Consider the following 24,229-nt stretch of genomic DNA (forward strand, 5'->3'; position numbering starts at 1 on the left):
CCTGAAGTGCCCCTGGGCCTTCACACACATTGTTGTTTAGAGCCACATCAATATACCAGTTTGCTTCTCCCTTCCAGTTGTCACCCAGAGGTGTGGCTTGTGATATTCATTAGGTGGGTATTAGTCTCAGGTGTCTTTCTAGTCTTTCTGTGGAATTTTTCCATTGTCCATTTATCTGAAAAGGGTAGATTAAAGTCCATAAAAAGCTTATTTGGTATAGCAAAGGTTTCCTTCTAAGAAATCGTCATTAAACAAACAGACCCCCACCATTCCCTGGTGACCCCCAGTAAGTAAACCCAGCTGCAAAGTGAGCTTGGGAGAGACTCCAAAGGGAAGACTGAGATCAGAACAGAATCTCAGGTCCTAGAATAAAAATATTCATGCTGAGGAAATGAAGGACATTCTGATTATCTGATGCCTTTGTAGTAGTCCCTGTTTGATGGAAATTAATTTCAAAGGAATCATTCTTAAGAACAAACCCTCAATTGTAATTAATTAATGAATGAGCCTTCCACTTACATGGTGCCTTTCATCCCCAGCACACCTCAAAACCAAACAGCCTGGTCTGCGCTCAGGATTTCCCTGGGCTTCTGGGAGGAACACAGCCTTTGTTACCTGGCCAGCAGCCCTGTCCCAGCTGAACCCTGGGAAGGTTGCATTCTGTGTGTCTGTGACCTGCAGAGGGGATGGAGGAACACAGGAAATGTGCCATGGGTTGTTTGAGGTGCTTGAGGAATGTTACGCTTAGTTTGCCAAGGTAAAGGTTAGGAACGAAAAAAGAAATACTCTGGGGGTGGGGAGCGATGTGCTGGGGTTACTGGCAATTAGATTTAAAGGGGACTTAGAAATAAGATGGCAGCATCAAAAGAAACTTCAGTATTCCTTGGTCCAAGTCACTATTTTACAGATGAGGAAAACTGAACTAGGTTATGGCAGAGGACCGATTGTGGGTTAGTGGCAAAGCCAGGGGGTGATTCTTTCTGCCACATGGCACTTTATCATTGAGTTGAATCTCGATGGAGTCTGTGCAGCACTTCTCTTTTATAATGGTGATAATGGGACTTCCCAGTTTACATAGCCTTCAATATTTTTTAATTTGATTTGCACAACACTTGGTGTAGCCTGGCAAGGGTTATTGTCCCCATTCTACAGATAAAGAATCGGGCTCATGGAGGTACATGAGTCAGAACTGATTTTCATGTGCAGTATAATTCAACCAGCAAATTTGCAGGTGTCACGGTCTTGGTCTGTGCTTTTTCTGCTGCTCACAAAGTCCACTTGTGCCGCCCCTGCCTGTACCTCTGCCTTCAAGGCATCATTTAAGGGATTACCTCCTTCACCAATTTTTGTCTGTATTTTCCCGAAGGAGCTGGGTGCCTTTTCTATGAGGAAACTGCCTCTTTCCTGTCCCAAGATCCTCCAGAAGGGGCATATACAGCACGGTATCCCCCCCCCCCCAACGCCGCCGTGGAAGCTCAGAGCCCCCCAGCTAGGCACAGCCACCTCCTGGACCTGAGTCCATCCCTCTTCTGTCACTTACCACATTATACTGCCTTTATTAGTTTCATCTGGGACTGTAGGCTTCTTGAAAGCAGGGGTTCCCTGTTTTCCATCTTTCAGGCACCAAAGTCTGGCAACAAAACGTTGCAAAAGTCCTCTGGAGTTTCCTCATCTCACTGTGCGCAAGATGGAAAGATTTAGCTGAGGCTAAAGGAAGCAACCACATGGGTGGGTGCTTTAGGGAGTGCCCTTTGGAAATGTCCTACCGTCACTTACATCTCTGAACATGAGAAAAAGACAAAAGGAAAACAAGATAAAAATAAAGCAAATGAAGGTAACAGATTTGCTTAGACGTGTGGTGGCAAGCAGTGTTCTGATGGATGCAGATGGTTCCTGATCATTTGTTTTGACTCAAGGTTAAGATCGTTCTGTTTTTGTTCACATGACCCCAGCCTCACACATGAGAACGCCCATCTGTGGGACATGAAAGGGCTGGCTGCTCTCCACTTTCCTGAACTCTCTCACAGTAATCTGCAAAGAATCGATCATTTCCCTGCGCATTTCAGGCATGTTTGAGTGGCAGTGACTTATTAGCCCCATGAATTTGGCCCATGAATCATTTTACACCCGTATGTGGGAGTTTGGATTTATAGGAGTTGGCCTTGAGCAAAATATTTCTTGTATTAGAACTGGATCAGGGTGGGAGAAAATTGGTGGTGATATTTGAGAGGATTGGGGAGAAGTGATTTCTTTCAGAACTGTCCTATAGTGATTTTCCTTGTAACTTTCAATGTGTGGAGTTCCACTGGATTTTAAAAGGAATGGTGAGTTTTTGTTTTTGATAGGAAAGATACATGCTTATTATAAAAAAATACAAACAATGCATGAAATTATAAGAAAAAAGATTTTAAAAAATTCCTAATTTCACCATTGGTAAACTTTGGTGAACATTATTTCAGATACTCTTTATTTGTATATATTGGTAGACATGGATGGTTAGAATAATTTTAGAAAAATGAGCTCATACAGTTTATTTCTGAAGAATTAAGTTAAACATTTTATTGACAAGAAACTAAAATGAATTCACTTTAGTTACATTTTCAGTAGGATTTTAAACTTTCATCATGTTCTTTTAATTTCACAATTTTTATTGAGAATAAAATGACCTGCCAGGGCCAGTATTTGTGGAACCATAGAGCTGTAAAGAAGACCAGCTGGAAAGAAGCTGCCATTTGTGGCAGCTTTCTGCTTTTAGGTAGGTCAGCTGACAATTGCTGAGCTTATTTTAAAACTATTTTTGAGTAACTCAAATGATAAAGTCTCAACATTTGCTCATCCTTCTGGTTGGTGAGCATTCATCTCTGATACAGTTTCATTGATTTTTGTGTGTGTGTGTTTGTATGGAGTTTAAATTGCTAAGAATCTAAATTATTCTTTTTTTGCATGGCGTCAGCTAGAAGATTAGTAAGTTTCACATTTGATTCATCTTTCTGATAAACTGAGATGTTGTCATTAAAAGGGAATGGGTATTTTGCAGGAGAGGTTGGGTGGTGAGTTAATGGGGTTACATGTGGGTATAAGAGGTCAGAAGGGTGCCCTGTCAACAGTTATTTGTCATTCACTTGGAGCACAGTGTGTTTGTGCCTTTTAAAGACGGTTGTTCCATCACTGTAGGTACCCCCTTCTTTATAGTGAGAGAAGAATGGCCCAAACAATTCCCAGATAGATTTTATGATGTATGACGTTTCAGGACAGAGGAGTAGTAGATCTGCTATGCGATTATCCTATGATTTGAAGGTCACATGAAGAGATTAGACATTTATAGAAATGAAACCCAGCTTTTTCCAGGCCAGACATTTTATAAGTGCCTAAGTGTGTCAAACTATGGCCAAATAAAAATAAAATTTTCTCATATTTAATTTTTCCAGGAAAAAGGGACCAAGAGATAGAAGGTTTAAGTTAAGAAATACTCAATATAGTATTTCCGACCTGCAAGACAAGAACTAGTCAACTTAAAGTTGCTTCCAGATAGTATCTGTATATATAGACTGATAACACAAGGACAAATAATTTAAAAAAAATACACAGGCAAAAAGAGTTTTAAGATCACAGAGGGAAGTTTTCTCAAATGGTAGGTGATGAGACATCTGTGTGGGAAACCCTTAATCTGACTTTCCAAAGAGGGAAAGAGTTTGACAGAATGAAGAGGTAGACAGAGCCTTCTAAGTGACCACAAGTAAATGGCACTGGTGGCTTTAAGAGAAGGGTTAGAAAATTTGAAGAAGAGAAGATATCAGAATAAATATAAAGCAGATTTCAAGTAAGTAAGGTCTGTATTGACAGGGCTAAGGTCCTAGTCTGTATTGGCATACTTAGGAGCAATTGGGAACATAAAAAGTGAAAGGCATGTTTGCCGAGCAAACTGCATGTCAAGCAGCTGCCTGGTCATCGCAGCACTTAATCGCCAGGAAGCTAAAGGCCCAGGCTGTGGCGACTCGCTTTGATTCCATGATTCTTCTGGCTTTTAGAGGGCTGTGGCAGGCCCTCCGCAAATGTTTGTTGGCCTTGGTCTTCGGAAGAATATAAAGAGTATAAATGTGTGGAATAGCTAAGTTATATAGAAATGAGAAGAAAAAAGAGAGATTGTGGGCAAGTGTAGTTAAAAAAGATAAGCTCTCCAGTGGAGTGGGTACTTAGGGGCTTTCCTGGTTGGGAAGGAGGAAGAGGTCCCAGGAAATAAAATCAGAAAGAATGGCTGGGAAGGAAAGACACATTCTCTAGAATTTCCTAGATTCTGGGTTTTGCTGACTGCATTGTTTTCCATGTTCTTCCCACCCTTGTATTTCTTGTAAGGTAGTAGTTAGATGTAAACGGTTTGTTAGATTCAGGTTGGACATTTTTGGCAAGAATGCTTCATAGGGCATGTTTGTACTTCCTATCTTTCATGTTTAACAAAGTCTTATATCAGCCTTACTTACTTGATCATAGATGCTTAAGTTCCTGTAGCTTTTTTATCCATTGGCAAAATTTCCCAACTGGAGAAACACAACAGTGTTTCAATGTAAGCTGAGTTTTTAATCTTGGAATTCAGTGGATTGACTTCAGGAAGTTAGTAAAATCTCTAAAACTGGAGGCAAAATTTTCTCTGTTCATATGTTCACTCTTCTGAGGGGAGATTCTAGCTTTCATTAACTTTTCGAAGAAGTATACAGTAGTCCTGCCTTACCCACGGTTTCTCTTTCTGTGGTTTCTATTATCTGAGGTCTGGAAGCAGATGATCCTTCTTCTGATGTATGGTCAGAAGGTCAGTAGTAGCCTAACACTATGTCTCAATGCCTATGTCATTCACTTCATTTCGTCTAATCATGTAGGCATTTTATTACCTCACACCATCACAAGAAGGTTGAGTACACTACAGTAAGATATTTTGAGAGACCATATCCCCATAACTTTCATTGCAGTATATTGTAATTATTCTATTGATTAGTTATTGTTGTTAATCTCTTACTGTGCCTATCTATTAAACTTTATTATAGGTGTGTATGTATAGAAAAAAATACAGTATATATAGGGTTCAGTACTATCTGTGATTAGAAGCATCCACTGGGGTTCTTGCAACATATCCCCAAGCATAAGGGGGGACCACTGTATGCAGAACTGCCTTGTTTCATTGTGTTTTGCTTTATTGTGCTTTGCAGGTACTTTTTTTTTTTACAAATTGAAGGTTTGTGCCAACCCTGTGTCAGGCCAGTCTGTCGGTGCCATTTTTCCAACAGTTCACTTCCTGTCTCTGTGCCACATTTTGGTAATTCTCATAGTATTTCAAACTTTCATCATTATTAAATTTGTTATGGTGATCTGTGATCAGTGATTTTTTATGACTTGCTGAAAGTTCAGATGATGGTTAGCATTTTTGGCAATAAAGTATTTTTAAATTAAGGCATGTACATTGTTTTTTAGACATAGTGCTATTGCACACTTAATAACCTAGTGTAAACATAACTTTTTTATGCTCTAGGAAACAAAAAATTCATTTGACTTGCTTTACTGTGGTGGTCTGGAGCTAAACCTGCAGTATCTCCAAGATGGCCTGTAAAAAGAAAAAGTTAGGATCCAGTGATGTAAAACTTTAAAGGTTCCTTCTCTCTGTTGACCTCTAGTTGCTAATAAAATGTTTATATAGGAACATAATAATTGGACTTTGAAATGAACCATATTTATTATTTGTCTGATACCTGTCATTTTACAGACAGGAAATGAAAGGGAAGTACTTCCTGCAAGGGTCTGGGGTCAGTTAATAGCAGAGCTAGGATTGGCAGCAGGAGTCTATGATACTGTTGTGGAACAAGTTACTCTCTCTACTTTGTTATTATTTTTTTATATATAGAGATGATGCTTTAGGTTTACTGAAATGTTTGCAGTTGTGGGCTGTTCATTTGCCAGCTATGTTTAAAACGTTTCTATTACTTTTCTTTCCAAGCCCTAAATTATACATTTTGTTTCTGATTCCATTGTTGGTTAAAGCCCACAACCAAAAATAATTGAGAGTTACAATCCTCTAATTTAATTCACTTAGTTATTTTTTAATTGAGACTTTTCTTTAGAGGAGCTCTGATTCTGTGACTAGAGACTAATGACGTCTTTCCTGCCTTCTCAAGGATCCTTCAGTCTACAGATATGGGTGTTTTGTTGTTTTGTTTTGTTTGCAAATACAATGCTCTGCAAGTAACACAACTGTTGTGTGAGGGTCTCTGTTCTGGGGTGTTGAGGAGCAGTTACCATGGATCTTTACCCATTAATACCTTAATTTAGAGTTGCCAGTTTTCAGGGAGACACAGCAATTTAGTATCACCAGCATCAGAGAAAACCCATTTTCTTGGTACCCATGAAGTCATCATCATTTGAATGGCATCTGTTTGGAGGAGAATGGATTGGCCTATCCTATGATACTGGGAGTTGAATCTCATTCATCACTATCACCTTTATAAAAGGAGGCCTAACTCCTCCCTTTTTCCAGCTTCCTTTTCCAACTGACACCAAACCTCTTTGAGAAGGTAAGAGGTGTGCCAGCCAGATAACTTCTTTGAAAGGAGTGCCAGGGCGGTGTGGCATAATCCTGGTCTTAGAAAGAGCCTTAAGTCCTTTTGCTTTACCTTGGCATGCCACCAGATCTGTTGGGGTGATTTTGTTCATCTAAGGCTACAAAAGAAAAACAGATCCCACTAGTGGGTGGGGAGTGCTAGCACAAGACTGAAATGATTTTTCTCTTTTTTTCTCTTCTTTTTATCATCTTAATCCAAGAAATATGATAGTCAATCTAATGAATCCCTAGACAAAGGCTGTTGCCACCAATAATCCTTGAAGTAACCTGCACTTTGGCCCTAGTGCTCACTGGGTGTTACTTTCTTCTGCCATTTAAAGAGACATTTTGAGTAACTGGTGTTGATTTGCTGAGACATCATCTCATACAATTTACTGCAATCTTGCCCTGGTAAGTTTTACCTTTAGCCCAGTGTGGTTCATGTTGTAGCAACATCAGTGTATGGAGGGCTCTGGGAAGGGCCTTGCACCCCAGAATTTTTCCCCACTTGACAGTTGTTGATGCCTGAAATTCAACCATTTATTTGTTTGGTTCACCAAAATATTGCTGCCTATTAAAAAAAACGTAATGTATTGTTCACCTTTTCATGCATGCATGCATCCACCCGTCCAACAGATACTGAATACCTCATCTCAGTGGCAGGAACATGGAGAGCAAGTGAAGAAGGAGGCGGAGATGAAGCTAGTAATGCACACAGGTGCTGGGACATTCCAGGCTTTCTCAACTCCCAGTGTTTTGGTCTTCAACATAAGAGCCCCAGAAAACCACAGAATGTTTTTAAACAGGGGCGTGTGTGATGATCATATTTGTGTTTTAAAAAGATGACCCGGCTGCCTTGTGGAGAGGGAATGAGAGCACGAGTAAATTTGTGGGAATCTGCTGGGAGCCTGTTGCACCTGTCTAGTAGAGAGACAATGGTGGCTTATTTATTGTTTTTTTAGGAGAATGATTTAGTGAAATGTGCAGGGATGTTGGAGTAGTAGCACAGCATTAATTAGTTTTCTGCTGTGAGACAGAAGACATGGTGATAAAATACAATTTATTATTGATTCTTATGACATTTATAGTATGTGTATGTTGCATTCATCTTTTCTACGGGTTTATGTAATGAACACAGTGTTAATTATTCTATCTTAAACTGTTCATGTTTGACACATAACCTAATCAGGATGCTTTTAGACAGGGAGTAATCATATATTTTGTTAAGATATTCTTTTGTTCAAGACTCTTAACTTGTTTATGGGTAGGTAACTACTGTGTTGAACTCTCTTGTATAGATAAAAGAATTAAAGTAGTGGAAGGAGAAAGACTTGTTTAAGGTTGTTAAGTGAGTCAGTGGCAGAGGTGCCATGGAACCCAACCCCTACATAACCACTGGCTTCATATTTCATCTATGTGTTTATGGCAACTTCATGTGTGTTTACAGTATTTTTGCAGATTTATTTATAGGTTGCTCCTTTCTCTATTTTTGGGTGATCTTCTCATTACCTGTTTCCCTGCTTGTTAGTTAGTGTTCATGGTTTGATTCCTGGTTTGGGGAAATTAGATTTATTCTTTTCCCATTCTCCTTTCTTTTGGTTAAGAATGATTGCTTTTAAAGGGGGTATTATGATTAGCATGTATAATGTGGGGGGTGGGGAAAAGGGATGGCTGTGCAACACAGAGAAGACAAGTAGTGATTCTACAACGTCTTACTACGCTGATGGACAGTGACTGTAATGTGTGTGTGGGGGGGACTTGGTGAAGGGGAGAGCCTAGTAAACATAATGTTCTTCATGTAATTGTAGATTAATGATAACAAAATAAAAAAATCTTAAAAAAAAAGAATGATTGCTTTTTTCCATGCTTCCAGTTTCAAAGAATTTCTCACCCCTCTTAAAAAATCACCCTGATGATACTGTACCTCTTCCGTATCTTTGTTACCATGCGAATTAGCAGAAAGGACTTTGGCCTGGGGGTAAAGTCCCTGCTATACTTACTGTTAACTTATTGGGTGATCTTAATATTCAGGTCTCAATTTTCTTAACACTGAAATGGGACTAATAATCATCTTCCCTGTAATTAATAGGGCTGTTGTGGGGAGTGAGCAAGTTAATGTGCATATATGAGCTGTGTAATCTGTATATAATGCACATACATGAGCTATGTAATCAGCATGTTGTATATACACATGAACTATATAATTTTTTGCCATGTACATAGTGAGTTGTGTAATCAGTATGTGCTGTGCACACGTGAGCTTTGTCATCTGTAAACTGCAATGTGCAAATGAGGGCAGAGGGTGGTGATGATCGTAAGCACCCCTTGTCTGTGCTGAAGCCATGATCCCATAGGTCTGGAGAAAGAGGAGACCAGTGAAGTTGTCAGGAAGTCACAAGGGTTAGATAAAATATCTTAGCCTAACAGGCATACTTCTGTCTCCAGATGAATTCAGAAATAAACATTAATTGTAAGAATTTACATTTTATAAATACAGTCCATGTAAAGGTCAGTCTAAATTTACACTGATGAATGTTCTGGTTACCAGCTTTAAGTTCAAATTTTGATTCTGTCATCTGCTGCCCAACCCCTCAGGCTTCAATTCCACAATGTGAACTGAGGTTAATACCCTAATTGACAGGATTATGTGTGGGAATTAAATTAGATAATCCATGCATTGCACATAAGAAGTACTCAGTGATGCCATTATTAAAATATGTGTGTGTGTTAGAATATTTTATTTTGGTCAGGTAAAATAATCCTATATCACTCCATTTTCTGGCTTTGGATACAGTTTGTTGGGAAGTTATGTATTTTTAATAGAATGCTTTAAACTTACAGAATTCATTTCAATATCTTTGGTGCCTTTTAAATTTTCAGTTTTCTGTATAAATTACATCCCAAATATAATTCCTAATTTGTTTGGTATATTTTTACTCCTACTACATTATCTGTTTAAAATTGTTTGTATTTTAGGGTGGACACTGTTTCCACTCTGAGGAAGTTACCAGAATGTTTTATATGTTATGTTGTGTTATGTAACTGGGGTTTAAGGTAGGGTGGAGCACATGACCAGAATTTTAGTTCTCTTGCAGTAAGTCTTGAATTTGTCCTGTGTTTTTGGAGCAGGTGAAAGCCATTCCTCAGTGCCTTTGTTAGATCCCTTTCCCATGCTTTCCTCCCATCCCTCTATCTTCCTCGTTTCCCCCATAGACTATGATTCTTTTTTTTCTCCCACTTTATTCTCTCCTTTCTCTCCCAAAGTTAGAGGAGAGTGGCCATATGGCTGGAGGGACAGAATCATTCTAGCTAGTTGTCCTTTTTCTTTAACATCGAGATCATAAATCAATTAGGGAATAAATTCTTGCAAGGAGTCTATTGGTTAAAAAAGGAAGAGGCAGTTTTGCATGATAAGTAAAAATGTAGGGTCTGGAGTCACACAACCTGGGTTTGAATCCTGGCTCTGACGCTGACTATCAGTGTGACGCTGGTAAGTCATAAATACCTCATGCCTCAGGCTTCTCATCTGTAAAATGAGTAGTGGTGCAGATAATGCACACGGAGAACACTGAACACGTCATCTGGCACATTGGAAGAACTCAGTAAATGCTAATTGTTGTTATTATTGCTGTAAAAAGATTAGCCCCAGAATGTTATGGAGTATGTTTACATCTTCAAACTATTAGTTAATGTACGAGCCTACATATACACTGTCTTTGTATCAGTTGTGTTCCCTGAGGCTTGAAGTACAACATGGAAACTTGAATAGTTGGTGGATTTAAACTCTCACTACTTTTTTACTGTATGTGTCAACCTCGTTTTGGTCTAGGTGTTTTATGAAGATAATACATGAGACCTCTCTGGTTTTCATTTGGTTTAATTGTAGGCAAGAATGACGGGCACAATGTGACTCCCCAGAGATGTCCATCTTCTAATACCCAGAACCTGCGAATGGGTTATGTTCCATGGCAAAGGGAATTTAAGGTTGCAGAAAGAGTCAAGGTTGCAAACAAGCTGGCCTTAAAATAGGGAGATTATCTTGAATTGTTCAGGTGCGCCTGTATAATCAAAGTCTTTGAAAGTAGGAGAGTAGAAAAACTAGTCAGGGTCAGAGAAGGAGATGTGGTAAAAGGGGCGTTTGGAGTGAGAGATTGCTCGTTTTGATGATGGAAAGGGGACACAAGCTAAGGAGTGTGGGAAGCTGGAGAAGTCAAGGAAACAGATTCTCCTCTAGCACCCCAAGGAAGGGACACGGTTCTGCCAACACCTTGATTTTAGCCCAGGAAGACCTTGTCAGACTTGTGAAATAGAGAACTATAAGATAAAAAGCTAATGTTTTGAGCCACTAAGTTTGTGTTAATTCATTACAGCAGCACTAGAAAATTAACACAGCAAAAGTGTGTGTGTGTGTGTGTGTGTGTGTGTGTGTGTGTGTGTCAGAGTGAGAGAGAGAGAGAGAGAGAGAGAGAGAGAGAGAGAGAGAGAGACATACAAATAGGAATGCTAGTGGTTGATTTTTGCTGAAGATTTTAGCCCGTGCTGATATGAGTGTTCACTGTTACCTCTTCCTGGATTGGGCTGGATACCCTGATGAGTTGCTTTAAGGCTCACTGTCTTCAGAACTTATGACAAACACATTATTTTGGACAAAACTGTTTGTTTTTCTGATTGGGCTATGTATACTATATTGTCAAATTTGAGTGATTAAGACCAGGGTGTTTGGAGGCTAGAACACATGAATTTGTTCAAATTTTAACTTGACTACTAATTGTGGGATGCTGAGCAAGTTAGTTAACTTCTGTAAGCTTTGGTTTACTTATTACTAAAACAGGAATAGTAATGGTATTTTAAGGTTTCTGTGAGGATTGAGTGAGATAACTCATGTAAAGCACTTAGCAGTGTCTGAAGCATAATATTCAGTTGACTTTTAATTGGCTAGAAAAAGCATGACTCCTACTTGTTGGCCATAGGAGGTCCTGTGGTTTCTGCACAAATCTAATCGCTTTGTATATTGGCTATACTATGTTGACTCTGAGATTTTTGTGGGAGACCTCCTGCTGCTTTCTCTACTGAGCCCGTAACCTGACTCCAGGAAACATCAGGGCCACAGTGTTCTATTTGAATGCCACTCCTATCTGAACTGCTCTGTCATTTCCATTCGCCACAAAAGGGACCGTAGTTACAGGCCTGGGTGGCTTCACACCGTTTCCCCTCCTTCTCTAGGCCCATCTTCTTCCTGTTGTCTGTTAGAGTATGAAGGTTGATATATTATGGGGAGTTCTTTTCCAACTGAATTCTGTAACATTTCTGGAAAATAGAAGAGTTGGACCTACATATGGTAAAAATTTCACTACGTACATGTGTATCAAAACAATTTAAATCTATACAATTTTTATTTTAAAAAAGTTAAAATAAAAAGGAAAGTTATCATCCTTAGTCTAGTACTTTCGTTAGTTATCAGGATGGCTTTGGGCATGATTATGCCATTGTCAGCGTGAGTGAAATACTTTATTAGCTTGACTGTGATCATTTAGCTAATGGAGTGTGAACTTATGAGTAACAGTGTTACTGGGTGATGCGTGCTCTAAGAGCTTTGCATGCATTAACTGATGTCATCATCTCAATTCTACCAGGTGGATGCTATTAATAGTCCCATTTTAGTGATGAGGAAGTGGAGAGTTAAGTAACTAGCCTAAAATCTTACAGTAGGTGGCAGGGCAGGGAATCAGATCCAGCTGGTCTCTAGCTTCAAGCATGTTTCTCACCATGTGATTCTGCTGCTTGACCACAGATGGCTTACATTCTCTTCTGGTGTCTTCTACCTTAGTAGGGGCCACTTGTTCTGAATTTTCTTCCTGGTCTCCTTTTCTGCCTCAAGTTACAGAGTTTTCTTAAATGGGCTGTAATTTTTGTTTGCCTTCCAGTGAGAGACTTCTCTCTGCGTCTGTAAAGGCTCTGCTGGGGGTTGGGGAGGTAGACAGTCTTTTGGGCAGTGGGAGCAAAGGAGGAGGAGTAGTTACTTTTTTCTGATGAGTCAGAGAACAAACACTCCTCACTGAGGTGCAGACAAAAGACCTTTATACTCTAACAGACAAGATAGGCAGTTCTCTATAGTCAACTACACGGATTTGGAGAAAATACAGCCCAAGTCTGTCTCTCTCTAGGTCTGCTGGCTCAGTAGAGTTAAGCTGTTTCTCCAAGAGCTGCAAATGTCAAGTGGGCAAGTACAGTCCTCCCCAGGGTAACTCTCAAGCACCTGTTGGGTTCACTGAGCCACCATGAAGAGCTGTAATATGAGATGTTTACCCCTGGCTTAGAAGAAAGGCTTTCTTTATTTCTTTGTTGTTCTTTAGAGAAGGATGCAGAGGAGGGAGCCCCAAACCTGCTCTGTTTCTAGGAAATAGTAAGATAAATGTTAGCTTCGGATATTTTCTCCAGGTACCACCGGTATGTCCACCTTGGTTATGTTGTTCCAGATAGAGAGGGAGGAGAGAGAGAGAGAGGAAGAAGAGGAGAGGAGGCAGAGAGGGGAAGAGTGGGAGGAGCAAGAAGACACTCGCTATTGGCGACGTCTTCATTAGGATATTTAGAAATATTGGCATATTCCATATATTCTTATGTGCATGTAAATGGTGGTCTGAGGCTTAACAGCATCACCTAAGAAAACTCCAAATATAATGCTCAACCTGAAATGATAATCGGTTACATAAACCTCTTCAATGTTGACAAATAGGGTTGTTCCCATTAGAACTGGGAGCATGGGTTGTGCCCGTGAAGCTTGTGAATCATGCATGAACACAGTGACCAGATATTTCCAGCCAGACCAATAGCCGAAAGATTCATTTCCTATAAGAAGCATTTGATTACAGCTTTGGAACAATGCATTCCAGGCTTGCTCGCTCTGACGCGAACCCCCGGCACTGCATCATGGATGCTGGTTGCCTCAGCCTACATTCTTCCTGGCATGAATGGTGCTCTTTCTTCTCTTCTGGGATACTTTTCCCTTCCCCTAAACTTTAATCTCCTTTTCCCTCCCTCTCATTTGTAGAGGGCATTTGCTGTCACTCCCTCCTCTGGTTATGTTGGATACTGATTTAGCTTCCTGGTAAAAATGCAGACTTCTTATTGCCTTGCAAACATTTGGCTACTCATAGATAAGGTCCTGCATATGGTTTTACATTCCTTTGTACAGAGAAGACACTTAAAAAAATCTCTAAGCCTTTAAGTGGTCAAACCCTGTCTCTTCCATGCAGCTTATAACTTGCTTTTGTCGTGGAAGGCATGTGAGATGCTTGGCTCCATGTGAGAATGGCATTGCTGCATCAGCCTGAGGTTAGCCTGAGTCCAGTGAGGTTCCCGAACCCTGAATCTTGTTGGAATTGAGACACAGAGCAGACTGAGCAGCTCTGGCCTCTCACCAGTTGGTTTCCCAATTAGCTTTGATGGTCCGTATGGGGTCTGCTGGGGATCGTTACTACACCAGCCGTAAGAGAAGAAGGTAGGGAAGGAAATGACATATGCCTGGTTTTCAATTTAGGGGGGAAAACGCTCCCTTCTACCTAGCATTTTACAGTTTACAAGACTCGTTCACCATCATTATTCTATTTAATCCTTCCAGCATGGCAGGCAGGGCCTATATTATTATGTCCTTTTGCTCAAGGTCACACACAGGCTGGATTGAGACTCTTTCCCAGGGTTTCTGAGTCCAAGCACCATGCCTTTTCTACATGTCCATCCTTCAGCCGAGATAGTATGCAGTCAGGTGCTGACCAGGGCTAATCTGGGTGTTCATTCAGACAAGAGATAAATTATTGATAGAAAAGAGGTCAGTCTGGGAGTGCTGCATTCCACTTGCTTAGTGTAGTTACTGCGTGTCTGGAGGAAGTGGATTACTGAGCTATGAGCTAAATCATGCTTTTGTCTTTGATGTGGGCATCAGCCATCAACTGATATCTGATGCACACCCTGAAACTTCAAAAATGCTTTATTGAGTAGAATTGTGGGCTTGATCATAGGAGATCTTGTTCTGTTCTTTTTTTTCCCCCCGAAAGCCAAGCACTATTAAAACTTCAAAATCATGGCTGGATAACTATATTCATGGCAAAAGAATTTTAATATGGGATAATAAATGGCATAATTAGGTTGAAGACTGTAGCTAAAAGCAAAGCTTATATAAAAATAACATTTGCATAGTGTTTTTCAGTGTACCAAGCAGCATAAACAATTTCATTTGATCTTCACAATAACCCTGTCAAGTAGTCATGATACTTGTTTAACAAATAAGGAAATTAAGTTTGATGAAGGCTAGAAGTTTTGCACAGGGTCACAGTTTGTAAGTGACAAAGTTAGGGCTTCAGGTCTTTTGACTTCACATTCTGTGTTTAGTTTGGAATTATTTACTGAAACCTCTGGAAAATAATTTTTGCAGGGAATGATTAAAACACTCTTTCACCCTACTACAAGAAGCTTTGATGATGGTTGGTATGTAAACGACGCCTTCTCACACTGGGACTGCCTCATGTTTATAAGTAATGACTATTTGTGATGACTTTTCTGTGAAGTCTGTGGATATCAATTCTGTCATTCTCTGATGGGTAGACTGAAGCAGGAATCTAAGCTATTATTTTCATGGTCACCAGTTGCAGGGTGGGTTGTCTTGAGAATTCCAGCTACATGTGCCTTGTCAAATACTCTGAACCAACTCCCATTCTCTAAAGAACAGAAAGAGAAATAGCAAACATTTAATGAAAGGGTCCATGCTATTTCTTCAGAATTCCCTAGATTGACTCTTCACAACTATTCTTGACTCTTGAAAATATTTGGAGAGCCTAATGACTCACACAGTTTCGAAGAACATGGACTTATTTAAAAATATCTTCAGAAAAATACAGTAGGAGAGTATGGATAAACAGACAGCAGGATTCAGGGCCATGACTATCTATTCAAGGAAACGAAATATTAAAGTTCTTTTCCCCTATTCATCCTGTTTGCATATAGGCTTTTTTCAATATCCAAAGAAGGAGTTTAGAAAAGAAGGTTGTAGCTTTTCACCTTTATGTGCCATGGCCAAAAACAATCCTAGAACTTGTCTGACTGGCTCTTGTGAGGAACATAAGTAAACAAGGGCTGAGTAAACAAAAGAGAAACCTGCTCATCCCTAGCGAGTCAAGTGATGTAGGTCACCTTCCTGGACACTTACAAGTCAGCGTCTGTCCCTCAGATAAATGGGAAATGTGCTTCCAGAGAAATGTCAGTTATTATTATATTGGCTGCAGTGATTTAGGGAAGGATCAGAATAAAAGATATTCTATCTAGCCTTGGGGACCCCCTGTAGTAGTAAGAAACTAAGTATTATAAGTGGCGGGGGAGTTTTTAAGCTTTCTGGCAGGAGCAAGTACTGACCTCTCTTTCATGAATGAGGGTCACGCTCATCACCTTGGGATGTTGGACTTAGGCAGCTCTGGTGATGAAGCAAGGCTGCACATGCTCATGAGAAGAAATGACTTTCCCATCCTTAATCTCCTTGGTGATGGTGCAGATTTTAACCAGTATTCGAGGCAGGGCTCTGCAGACATTGCAAGACTTGTGTATCCCACAGGGGCCTGAGGATATGTCAGCTGGGGCTGTGCATTCCATGGCCCTGGCTTTACTGGATGTGCACACAGAAAGCTCACATTTGGCAGCACATGGGTAACAGGGAAGCCTAGAAGAAAACAGAATTTTACCTGTGATTGAGCAAAGGCAACAATGGCAATGGAGAAAAAATGGCAGTGGTTAGTTTTTCAACACACATCACTCAGAACAAGTACTTGCAAATGCTTATCCATTCATTTTGTACTGTTTTTAGTGGGAGAAAAAGGATGAGATCAGATCTATGGAAAAGCAGCATCCTAGGTTTCAGAAGTATTAGATTACGTAAGCTGCCATTGTAGCGAATGCCGCAGTGCTGTGGGAGAGCATCCGCCCAGAGTCAGACTGGGCTGGCGTCCCGCTGCGACGTTCACTCGCTGTGATCTCAGGTCAGTCAGTTCACCCTCCCCAGCTTTAGTTTTTCATTTGTAGAATGGACAGAACGGGAACAAAACTCATAGGATCAGCAGTGATAAGGAACAAGTCTAGGGGCTTTTTTCATCTGAGGAAAGAAAGTTAATCAGATATTTTTCTTATTAGAGAATTAGTCACAGTACTACTGGTGACCTGAACCCCATCTGCAGAAGAGTCCTCTGTGTTTCACTGGAAGTTCCCAAGTGCTTTCTGGGTGTCTATAAATAAGTAATCTAGAGAATTGGAGTTAGAGGCGGTTAAGAGTAAGAACTCTTTTTAGAAAAGCATCATCTTCCTTTGTTGGTTCAGGGCAGTTTGGTGTATTGTAGCCCCTCAAGGTGACAGCAGTCATTAACACTGTGCTAGTATAACGTGTTGAAAGAATGCTGTGAACAGAGTTAACAGATTATTTTGGGGAGGGACTTGTAATTGAATTTGGGATGTTAGTTTGGACTAAGTTGCTTTGAAAGCTCAGCTCATGCTCTAGGTCACTTCCTTATGGGTTGCTGAGCTTCTTATCACTTTAAAACATTACAACTTGTGTGAAAAAATGATGCGGAAGCACACGTCTCCGTGCTGCTTTTGGCACCACGACAGGTGGCTGGACAGTGTCAGGAGCTTCAGCCTGAGCAGAATGTTCCTCCAAAGGGAGCAGGCTTGTCCTGTTTGATATCATGAAATTCAGGCTTTCTTCTCAGTAAGGGAAAATCAGTACGTCACTGGGTATGTTTGAATGTTTGGGAAAACCATGTTTTCCCTAGTAACTTGTAAAACTGTAAGGAGCTAACCAACCCAAAAGGAATTAACCTGGTGTATTGGCTCTTCCAAACCACTCCGCTCAGCTAACACCTCAAATTTGGACGAGGCTATGGTTGTGGGTCTACAAACGGCACAGCATGAGAGAGTATGTGGGATATATCCAGAGACCCCAGCACAGGCAAGAAGATCAAAGCACGTGCCCCCTGTTGCCAGTTGCAGTACACACGTGTGTGAGTATCGTTCTCATAGAAGCTGTTTTTATTTTACGTACTCGGCATCCGAGGTCTCCAGGAGGCTGCGGTATGTGGCAATCTCACACTCCAGCCGGGTCTTGACATCCAACAGAATCTCGTATCCTTGGTTCTGTCTTTCCAGGGCACACCGGATCTCTGTGAGCTGAGCCTCCAGGTTATCGATCAGGCACTGGACCTGGGCCAGCAAGGCCGAGTAGCGGGCCTCTGTCTCCACCAGGATGCATTCCTGGGAATCTCTCTACCATGGGGGAAGAATGTAGGATTTATAAATGAGGCTCCTTTGAGCCCAGGTCACATGTGATCTGTATCATTTTAAACAATGGTTTCTTTGTGACAGAAATCACCAAGCCCTCTTTTTACTTTCTAAATTAATAAATCCAAGAACAAAATTATCAACTATGTGAAACAGTAGTTCCCTTTGTCCTCTTTATTTTTTTTTGCCTCCCTTTAAGTTTTTACTTCTCTTTCTGTTTCTTAATCACCTGGTAATCTCCTACCACAATCTCCTACTTAGGAGAGAAAAAAAAATTCCAATTTATTTCATACCAGGCATTTTAGAGAATGGCACCTCATTCTATGAATGTTTTTACCTTAAAAAGGAAGAGCAACATTTAGCCATAAACAATTCCTTCACTAGATCAATTCCTGTATAAGTACAATATGAGAGTTGAAGCTTTTATAATTAAAATTCTTTCCTGATTTGTTGTTCTGTAAGCTTATAGATAATGAAATTTTAGATTTCATAACCTATTACTTGCATGATTTTCCCAATTTTTATAGATGAGAAAACTGAGGTTCAGAAGGTTAAGGAGATGCCCATAGTCACATGATTAGCTGGTGACAAAACCAGCCTGGGAGCAAGGTCTTCCTAACACCCTTTATACCAGAGCACTTAAATAATTTCCTGCTTCAGGGAGGTGATACATTGAAGCAGAAGTGATTCCAGCTTCAGAACCTGAATTCTGGCTCAGGCTCATTTTTTCTGTGACTTTTGACAAGTTACTTAATGCATCTGGATCTCAGTTTCTCCATCTATAAAATTGAATTTGGTTTGGGAAAATCACCTTAGCTCTCTGAGCCCCATCTGTGAAATTGGCTTAATAATTATGCTACCTCCCTCATAAAATTATTTTATAAATTTGATCATTTGTAAAAGTATTTTGCATATAATAAAATGCCCTCTTAGTGTTTCCCAAAGTGTATCCCATGGATCATTATTGCCATGAGAGGCTCTTAAAAAAAGGAGTCCATAGTCAAATAAGTTTTGGAATGTTGAACACCATATATTCCCTTCTTGGAGATTCATGGTGTATATCAGATTATTAAAGGCCTGCAGGAAGGTACCCTATTTAACTTTTCTTTAATCCAGCATTTCCCTGGCTTATTTGACCACAAAGTCCTTTTTTGGCCATATTCCCTTTATAACAAACAGAGGAGCTGTTGTTCTGAGGGACACAATTTGGGAAACATTATAACACACAGGTCAGAGGCTGTTGCCATCATTGCTGTCCTAGGCTTGGCCAGCTTGACAGGTACCATTTGGTGCTGGGCCTGCAGTTCAATCTCCAGAGCGTTCATGGTGCGTCTCAGCTCGATGACTTCTTTCTGGCAGCACTGCTGCTGTTGAGAGCTGGTCACCACCTGCTGGTTCAGCTCCTCCATCTGAAACATTGTCGAAGACCATGAATACAATGAAGGAAAACGTGAGAGACCAAAGGGCCCTTGGAAATGCAATGTCAACTTTGTGTTTTTGGCTTTCCTATCCTTCCCACCTGTGTGCTGAACCACTGCTCCACTTCTCTGCGGTTTGTCTCTGTGATGGACTCATACTGGCATCTCATTTCTTGTAGAACCCGGTTTAGATCAACAGAAGGGGCAGTGGTCACTTCAATGTTGAGTCTGTCCCCAAGCTGGTTCTGTAAGGAATTGATTTCCTTTGGAAAAAGAAAGAATGTAAAGTCACTTGGTGAACAGATGACCCCCCTTGAGTTCTTGTTTCAGTCTGACAGTAATAATTTAGCTTAATTGCATCTGAAATATAGCCCACAATAAAGGAAAACATGATTTATAGGTGCTATTTGAGATGCTTTAAAATGACTTGAGGGTATTTCCAATATGACTATGTGTACAATATGATAAATATGTGCAACACTGGGAGGTATTGTCTAGCAAGATCAGGATTTTAAAGAATTTAGATAATTTCCAGGGATGGACAATGAGATTTACAATGAGAAGTAGAATTTATAATGAGAGGCCATAGTGTCTATAGTGCCAATATATGCTTATGCTAATAGTGATTTATACCAGTAGTGGCAAAAGTCTGTACAAGGATGCCTACAAGAAGATGGGAAACCTGCGAGGACAAGAAAATTGGGTAGCCCCCTTTTCTTGGAAGAGCTAGAGAGGGCAGTGGAGGCTTCACATATGGTGTTATAGACCATGGATTTGAAACACACTGAACCCATGGTGGCAGCAGTAGTTATTATCAGGGCTAAAATAGAGTAGTATTTGTGGGGACATCCTTTGTCAAGTTCAACTCAAAGGAATTCACCTATTTCTAGAAGCTTAACTTGTAAGGACTTCCTTGGTCCTTCTCTAACCTCTTCATGGTTGTTTCGGAGGCAAAGGAGCTCCTCCTTTAGAGACTGGACTTGAGCTTCCAGGTCAGCCTTGGCCAGGCTCAGTGCGTTCAGGATCTGCTGTAGGCTGTTGGCATCTGCTTCCACTAACTGGCGCAGAGACATCTCAGCTTCGTACCTGTAAAAATGAGACGTGAAAAGAGAGGCATAAGATGTAGGTGGTGTAAATCAAGCCAGGCAGAGCTCCCTTGTGCATTTTCCTCCAGGCATCTCATTTATTGTATTTCCATTGTGGGTTTTATTCCTTTTAGAGGTGAAACCATCTGATGAAATCACCACCTAATTATTAATCCTAAATTTGTTTGTCACAATGATGCCACGCTGCTGTTCTTGAGATGAGGGGATTTATCCCCCTCCTGCCCTAGAGGAAATGCCGTGGAAGTGGAAAGAGCCCTGGATTAGGATTTAGAAAGCTTGCGTTCAAATTTTAGCTGTCTTTTGTACTGTTGGATGTCTTTGGATAAGTAACCAAAGCCCATTAAACCACAGTTTCCTCGCCCTACATAAGGTAACAATGTATTAGCCCTACCTATCGTGCAGATGGGTTCGTAGGTTAGAAACTATAGGTAAATATATATACATGTGAGTGGTTATTAATCATTTATTGAATTTGAAGGTCTTTTCTGGGCTAGTGCCAACATGGTATGGGGGTGAAGGGTTAGTAGATTTGGGGATGATCTTGTTAGGAGTGCTTAGCGTCAGACGCAGGGTGAATTCTGTCACACGTGACAGTGTTGGGTGGGCTTACTTGGCTCTCAAGTCATCAGCAGCCAGTTTGGTGTTGTCAATTTGTGAGACCAGCCTGGAATTCTCAGCCTTGGTACACAAGATCTAGAATTAAGAAATTGCACACACAAATGAGACAAACACCAGGATCTCCTTTGAAAGCCAAGGGCGTGTGTGTGTTTTGGCCAACGGGAGGCCTAGTTAGACTTTCATAGCTAAGCTCAGGAAGCTGGAGAAACTTTGAAAAGCCAGAGTTTTTGTTCTTTTCCTAAACGACCAGCAAAAGTTACTTCAATAAAAACTTTTTTGTTTTACTGCTAAAATACAAAATCCATCCTAAGTTTGCATAACATACCACGATCCTTTGGAATGTAAACACTGTAAGGGCAGGGAGTTTTTAGTTCACCAATGTTGTTTCAGAGCCTAAATAATGTCTGATGCCTTGTTGGTGCTCAGTAAACATTGCTGAACAAATAAAACGGAATAAATCCAGCATGTGTAATAGCAGCATATCACTCTGAATAAGAAACTTAGGTTTGGTGTTCGAAGAATCTATTTAAACAGGTTAGAGATGATGAAATGAAATCAAACAATGAAATGAGCATAAAAGGGGAAAGAAAGCACGGGTGATACTTGCAAATTGGATAAAAACCAAATTGTTCAGGAATTTTTCAAAACAAAACTCAGTTTCCAGGATCCCTGTCCCCGTATTTTTTTTTTTAAAGAAATGGCAGCAATGGGTTGTTAGCACATCGTGGTCTAGAGCGATTTGGTTATGACAGATAAATAAAAAAGTACAAAACTCTAAATATTGCCTCAAGATGACAGTTTCATTCAAGAGATTTTCTTATTCTACAAAATGGTTATTTTTAATAGGCATTTAAGTTGTTTTAATAGGCATTAAAGGAACTAAAAAAATTAAAGTCTAGCAAATGATTATTGCTTGGAGAGCACTGGTTCACAGCTGTCAGGCTGGGGACAGGTTCCTCAGAATCTTACCTTCTGCTGGAGCTCCTCAATGATAGCATAGTAGGACGGGTAATCAGGACAAATGACAGGGAGCTCTCTGTTACCCTCTGCCTGGATTTTACACTCCAGTTCAGTGTTTTCTTGTTCCAGCATTCGCACTTCTTCCAGGTAGTTAGCGAGGCGGTTGTTCAAGACTTGCATGGTCTCTTTCTCATGACTGTTGATGCCTTCGCCACACCAGCCACAACCATCTGGAGAGGGGCAGGTGTTGAAATCACTTATTAAGCAGATGGGCATGAGACAGAAGCAAGAAGTGGGTTGGCAGCCTGGGCACTGGGGAGTTCTTAGAACATGGCCAGTTGGTTGGCAGCAGTTGGCTTCAAGACCATCACTCTGGCAGCTGGTGTTGGAAGAGATGGTCCTAAAATTTGTAATCCTGGAGCAGCTTTGGCATGCTGTGGAAGAAATAGTTGTTATACAGCCGTTGGTATCCATAGTGTGTGCCCAGCTTTGGTTTATGTCAAAGGCTGTGGTCCTCTGGATCGAAAGCTCAAGCAGCCACCGCTGAGTCAATTCCAAGGCTCCTGGCTTTTTCCTCTTGGAGGTGCTTTTATAGCCTTTCCTCTTGGGGGTGTCACAGCAGGCAGGATGTTTTGCTTTCTAATATTTATATCAAATTCCATAGGAACATCTCATTAGTCTGATTTTTACTTGCCTGAGAAGAGTTAATTGTCTCATAAAAATGTGCGTTTAGGCTGTTACTAAGTTATGACCCATCGAAACTACTACTTGTCATTGGATCCAGAGCTTCATATTGCATCTTCAAAAGGAACTGTCAGCACAGTTCTAATAGCATCCATTTTTAAGGGGGTGTGAGTGTATTAAGGTCAATAAGTCTTTGCTGACCTCTCCACTTGGCATTGTGCTTGATTAGGAATGAGTCCATCCTTCTTTTCCTTTCTTCCCAAGAAAAGGGAAACTATTCATATCTAATAATTATTGGTAAACTTAGAAATCATGTTTTATTTTGTTCTAATCAGCTGATTTTCCCATTTCCATTGTTCAGACATTGTTTTCAGTGGTTGAAATCTTTGCTTTTTATGTATAATTTATTCTCAGTTAAGCCATCGTCATTATCAATTAATTTGTTTTGGATTGTTTGGTTAGCTATATAGTACACAGTAATCTAGGTTTGTATCAGTGATAATTTTGGTCTATCCTTTTGCAGTAACCGGAGTTAAAAGCATATATTCATTGTTATGCAAGTGTAAATCTACTACACTACTGCAAAGTAGACATGTATCTGATGTCCTTCAGATTTTAGAAGTATCGATCATTGTCGGAAGGCGTGAAGGAAAGACCATTTGGCAAGTCCAAGCGCACTATTGTTACAAAGCTTGAACCCTCCCACCCTCCCACCATTTAGAGCAGGACAGCTAACCTAAGTCAGATCTAGACTTAACCTATGTCTTAACCTGTAAAAACAGCTATGAAAGGCTAAAAATAACATAAAAGCCCCCAAAGTGGCCATGCTATCTTAAAGATTTTTCCTACTTCAGTTACAGTTTGATTTTGCATAAACCCAGGCTGAAAATATTTTAAATTCCTAAAATACAAATAGACTAGTTAGTCATGCAAAATGTTATATATCATGGAGGGTAGTCATATGTACTTTTCTGAGAGGGAATTAGATATATAGCTCATTGAAAATTACTAAAGATGCTGAGGAAACTGTTAAATAAAAACATTTTTTTTTTTTTGCCACAGTCTTAACCAAGGCAGAAAGAAACTATTGGAAAGGCAGAGAACAGGTAGACAATAGACAGAGACAGTCTGAGATTTATATGGTAGCAACTTCTAGGTGGCTGAGATTTGTGATTGTATGGCACTACAGTATTAAATTTCTTCATGGTTTCATTATTAGAGGAGTAGTGGGGTTTGAACAATATTTCATGGGTTTATCTTGAAAATATTTCAAGTATTTTCACTACTTTTTATTGTTAAATAAGGAAAGTGCCATGTAAACACAACTAGAATAAAATTTGAGGTCTGAAACTTGACTTTTCTTTAAACCTATCCTGTATTAAATATTACTGTTATTATGTATTTTATTTCTGGGTGCTCAAAAAAACAGAAATAGAAAAGTAAAGGGAGAAGTTTTCTCCAGCTTCCACTGTGTGCTTTTGAACAAAGTTTTAAATTTTGAAACAATTATAGATTCATAAGAAGTTACAAAACTAGTACAGAGAGGTCCCACA

At 40.1% G+C, this 24,229-nt stretch overlaps 1 protein-coding gene and 1 long non-coding RNA gene across 5 annotated transcripts in view; one reads left to right on the plus strand and one right to left on the minus strand.

Annotated features, from left to right (window-relative positions):
• LOC140849143 (uncharacterized) overlaps positions 1-24,229 on the plus strand; it is a 117,737-nt gene that overhangs the window by 86,544 nt on the left and 6,964 nt on the right. For 2 of the 3 annotated variants that reach the window (XR_012130766.1, XR_012130768.1), the window contains exon 1: positions 16,163-16,599. The exons of the other annotated variant lie outside the window; for it this stretch is intronic. This is a non-coding gene — a long non-coding RNA (uncharacterized lncRNA). Of the gene's footprint in view, positions 1-16,162; positions 16,600-24,229 lie in introns of those variants that run through there. 3 annotated transcript variants of the gene reach the window in all.
• Positions 36-23,035, minus strand: KRT39 (keratin 39). 2 transcript variants are annotated; one of them, XM_073235578.1, is made up of 10 exons: positions 22,002-23,035; positions 21,025-21,107; positions 20,238-20,394; positions 19,410-19,571; positions 19,174-19,299; positions 17,655-17,875; positions 15,983-16,283; positions 1,541-15,291; positions 520-675; positions 36-175 (listed from the first exon to the last, which is right to left on the minus strand). In XM_073235578.1, exons 1-7 carry the CDS (start codon positions 22,464-22,466, stop codon positions 16,031-16,033), a joined length of 1,467 nt encoding a protein of 488 aa, XP_073091679.1. In that variant the 5' UTR covers positions 22,467-23,035; the 3' UTR covers positions 36-175; positions 520-675; positions 1,541-15,291; positions 15,983-16,030. The 2 variants fall into 2 exon arrangements, with proteins under 2 accessions (XP_073091679.1, XP_017534681.1); XM_017679192.3 differs by lacking the exon at positions 520-675 and having other exon boundaries at positions 52-175.

The sequence above is a fragment of the Manis javanica genome, chromosome 4 (assembly GCF_040802235.1).
Source record: "Manis javanica isolate MJ-LG chromosome 4, MJ_LKY, whole genome shotgun sequence".
Classification (NCBI taxonomy): domain Eukaryota; kingdom Metazoa; phylum Chordata; class Mammalia; order Pholidota; family Manidae; genus Manis; species Manis javanica.

What these genes read in the sequence shown, in the direction of transcription:
- KRT39 (XM_073235578.1), bottom strand. Translation starts at nt 22,466, where the DNA reads ATGGATACCAACGGCTGTATAACAACTATTTCTTCCACAGCATGCCAA. An exon ending in TCCGAAACAACCATGAAGAG is followed by an intron (nt 19,572 to 20,237) that starts GTTAGAGAAGGA and finishes CTTTTTCCAAAG; the next exon opens with GAAATCAATTCCTTACAGAA. An exon ending in AGCAGTGGTTCAGCACACAG is followed by an intron (nt 19,300 to 19,409) that starts GTGGGAAGGATA and finishes ACAATGTTTCAG; the next exon opens with ATGGAGGAGCTGAACCAGCA.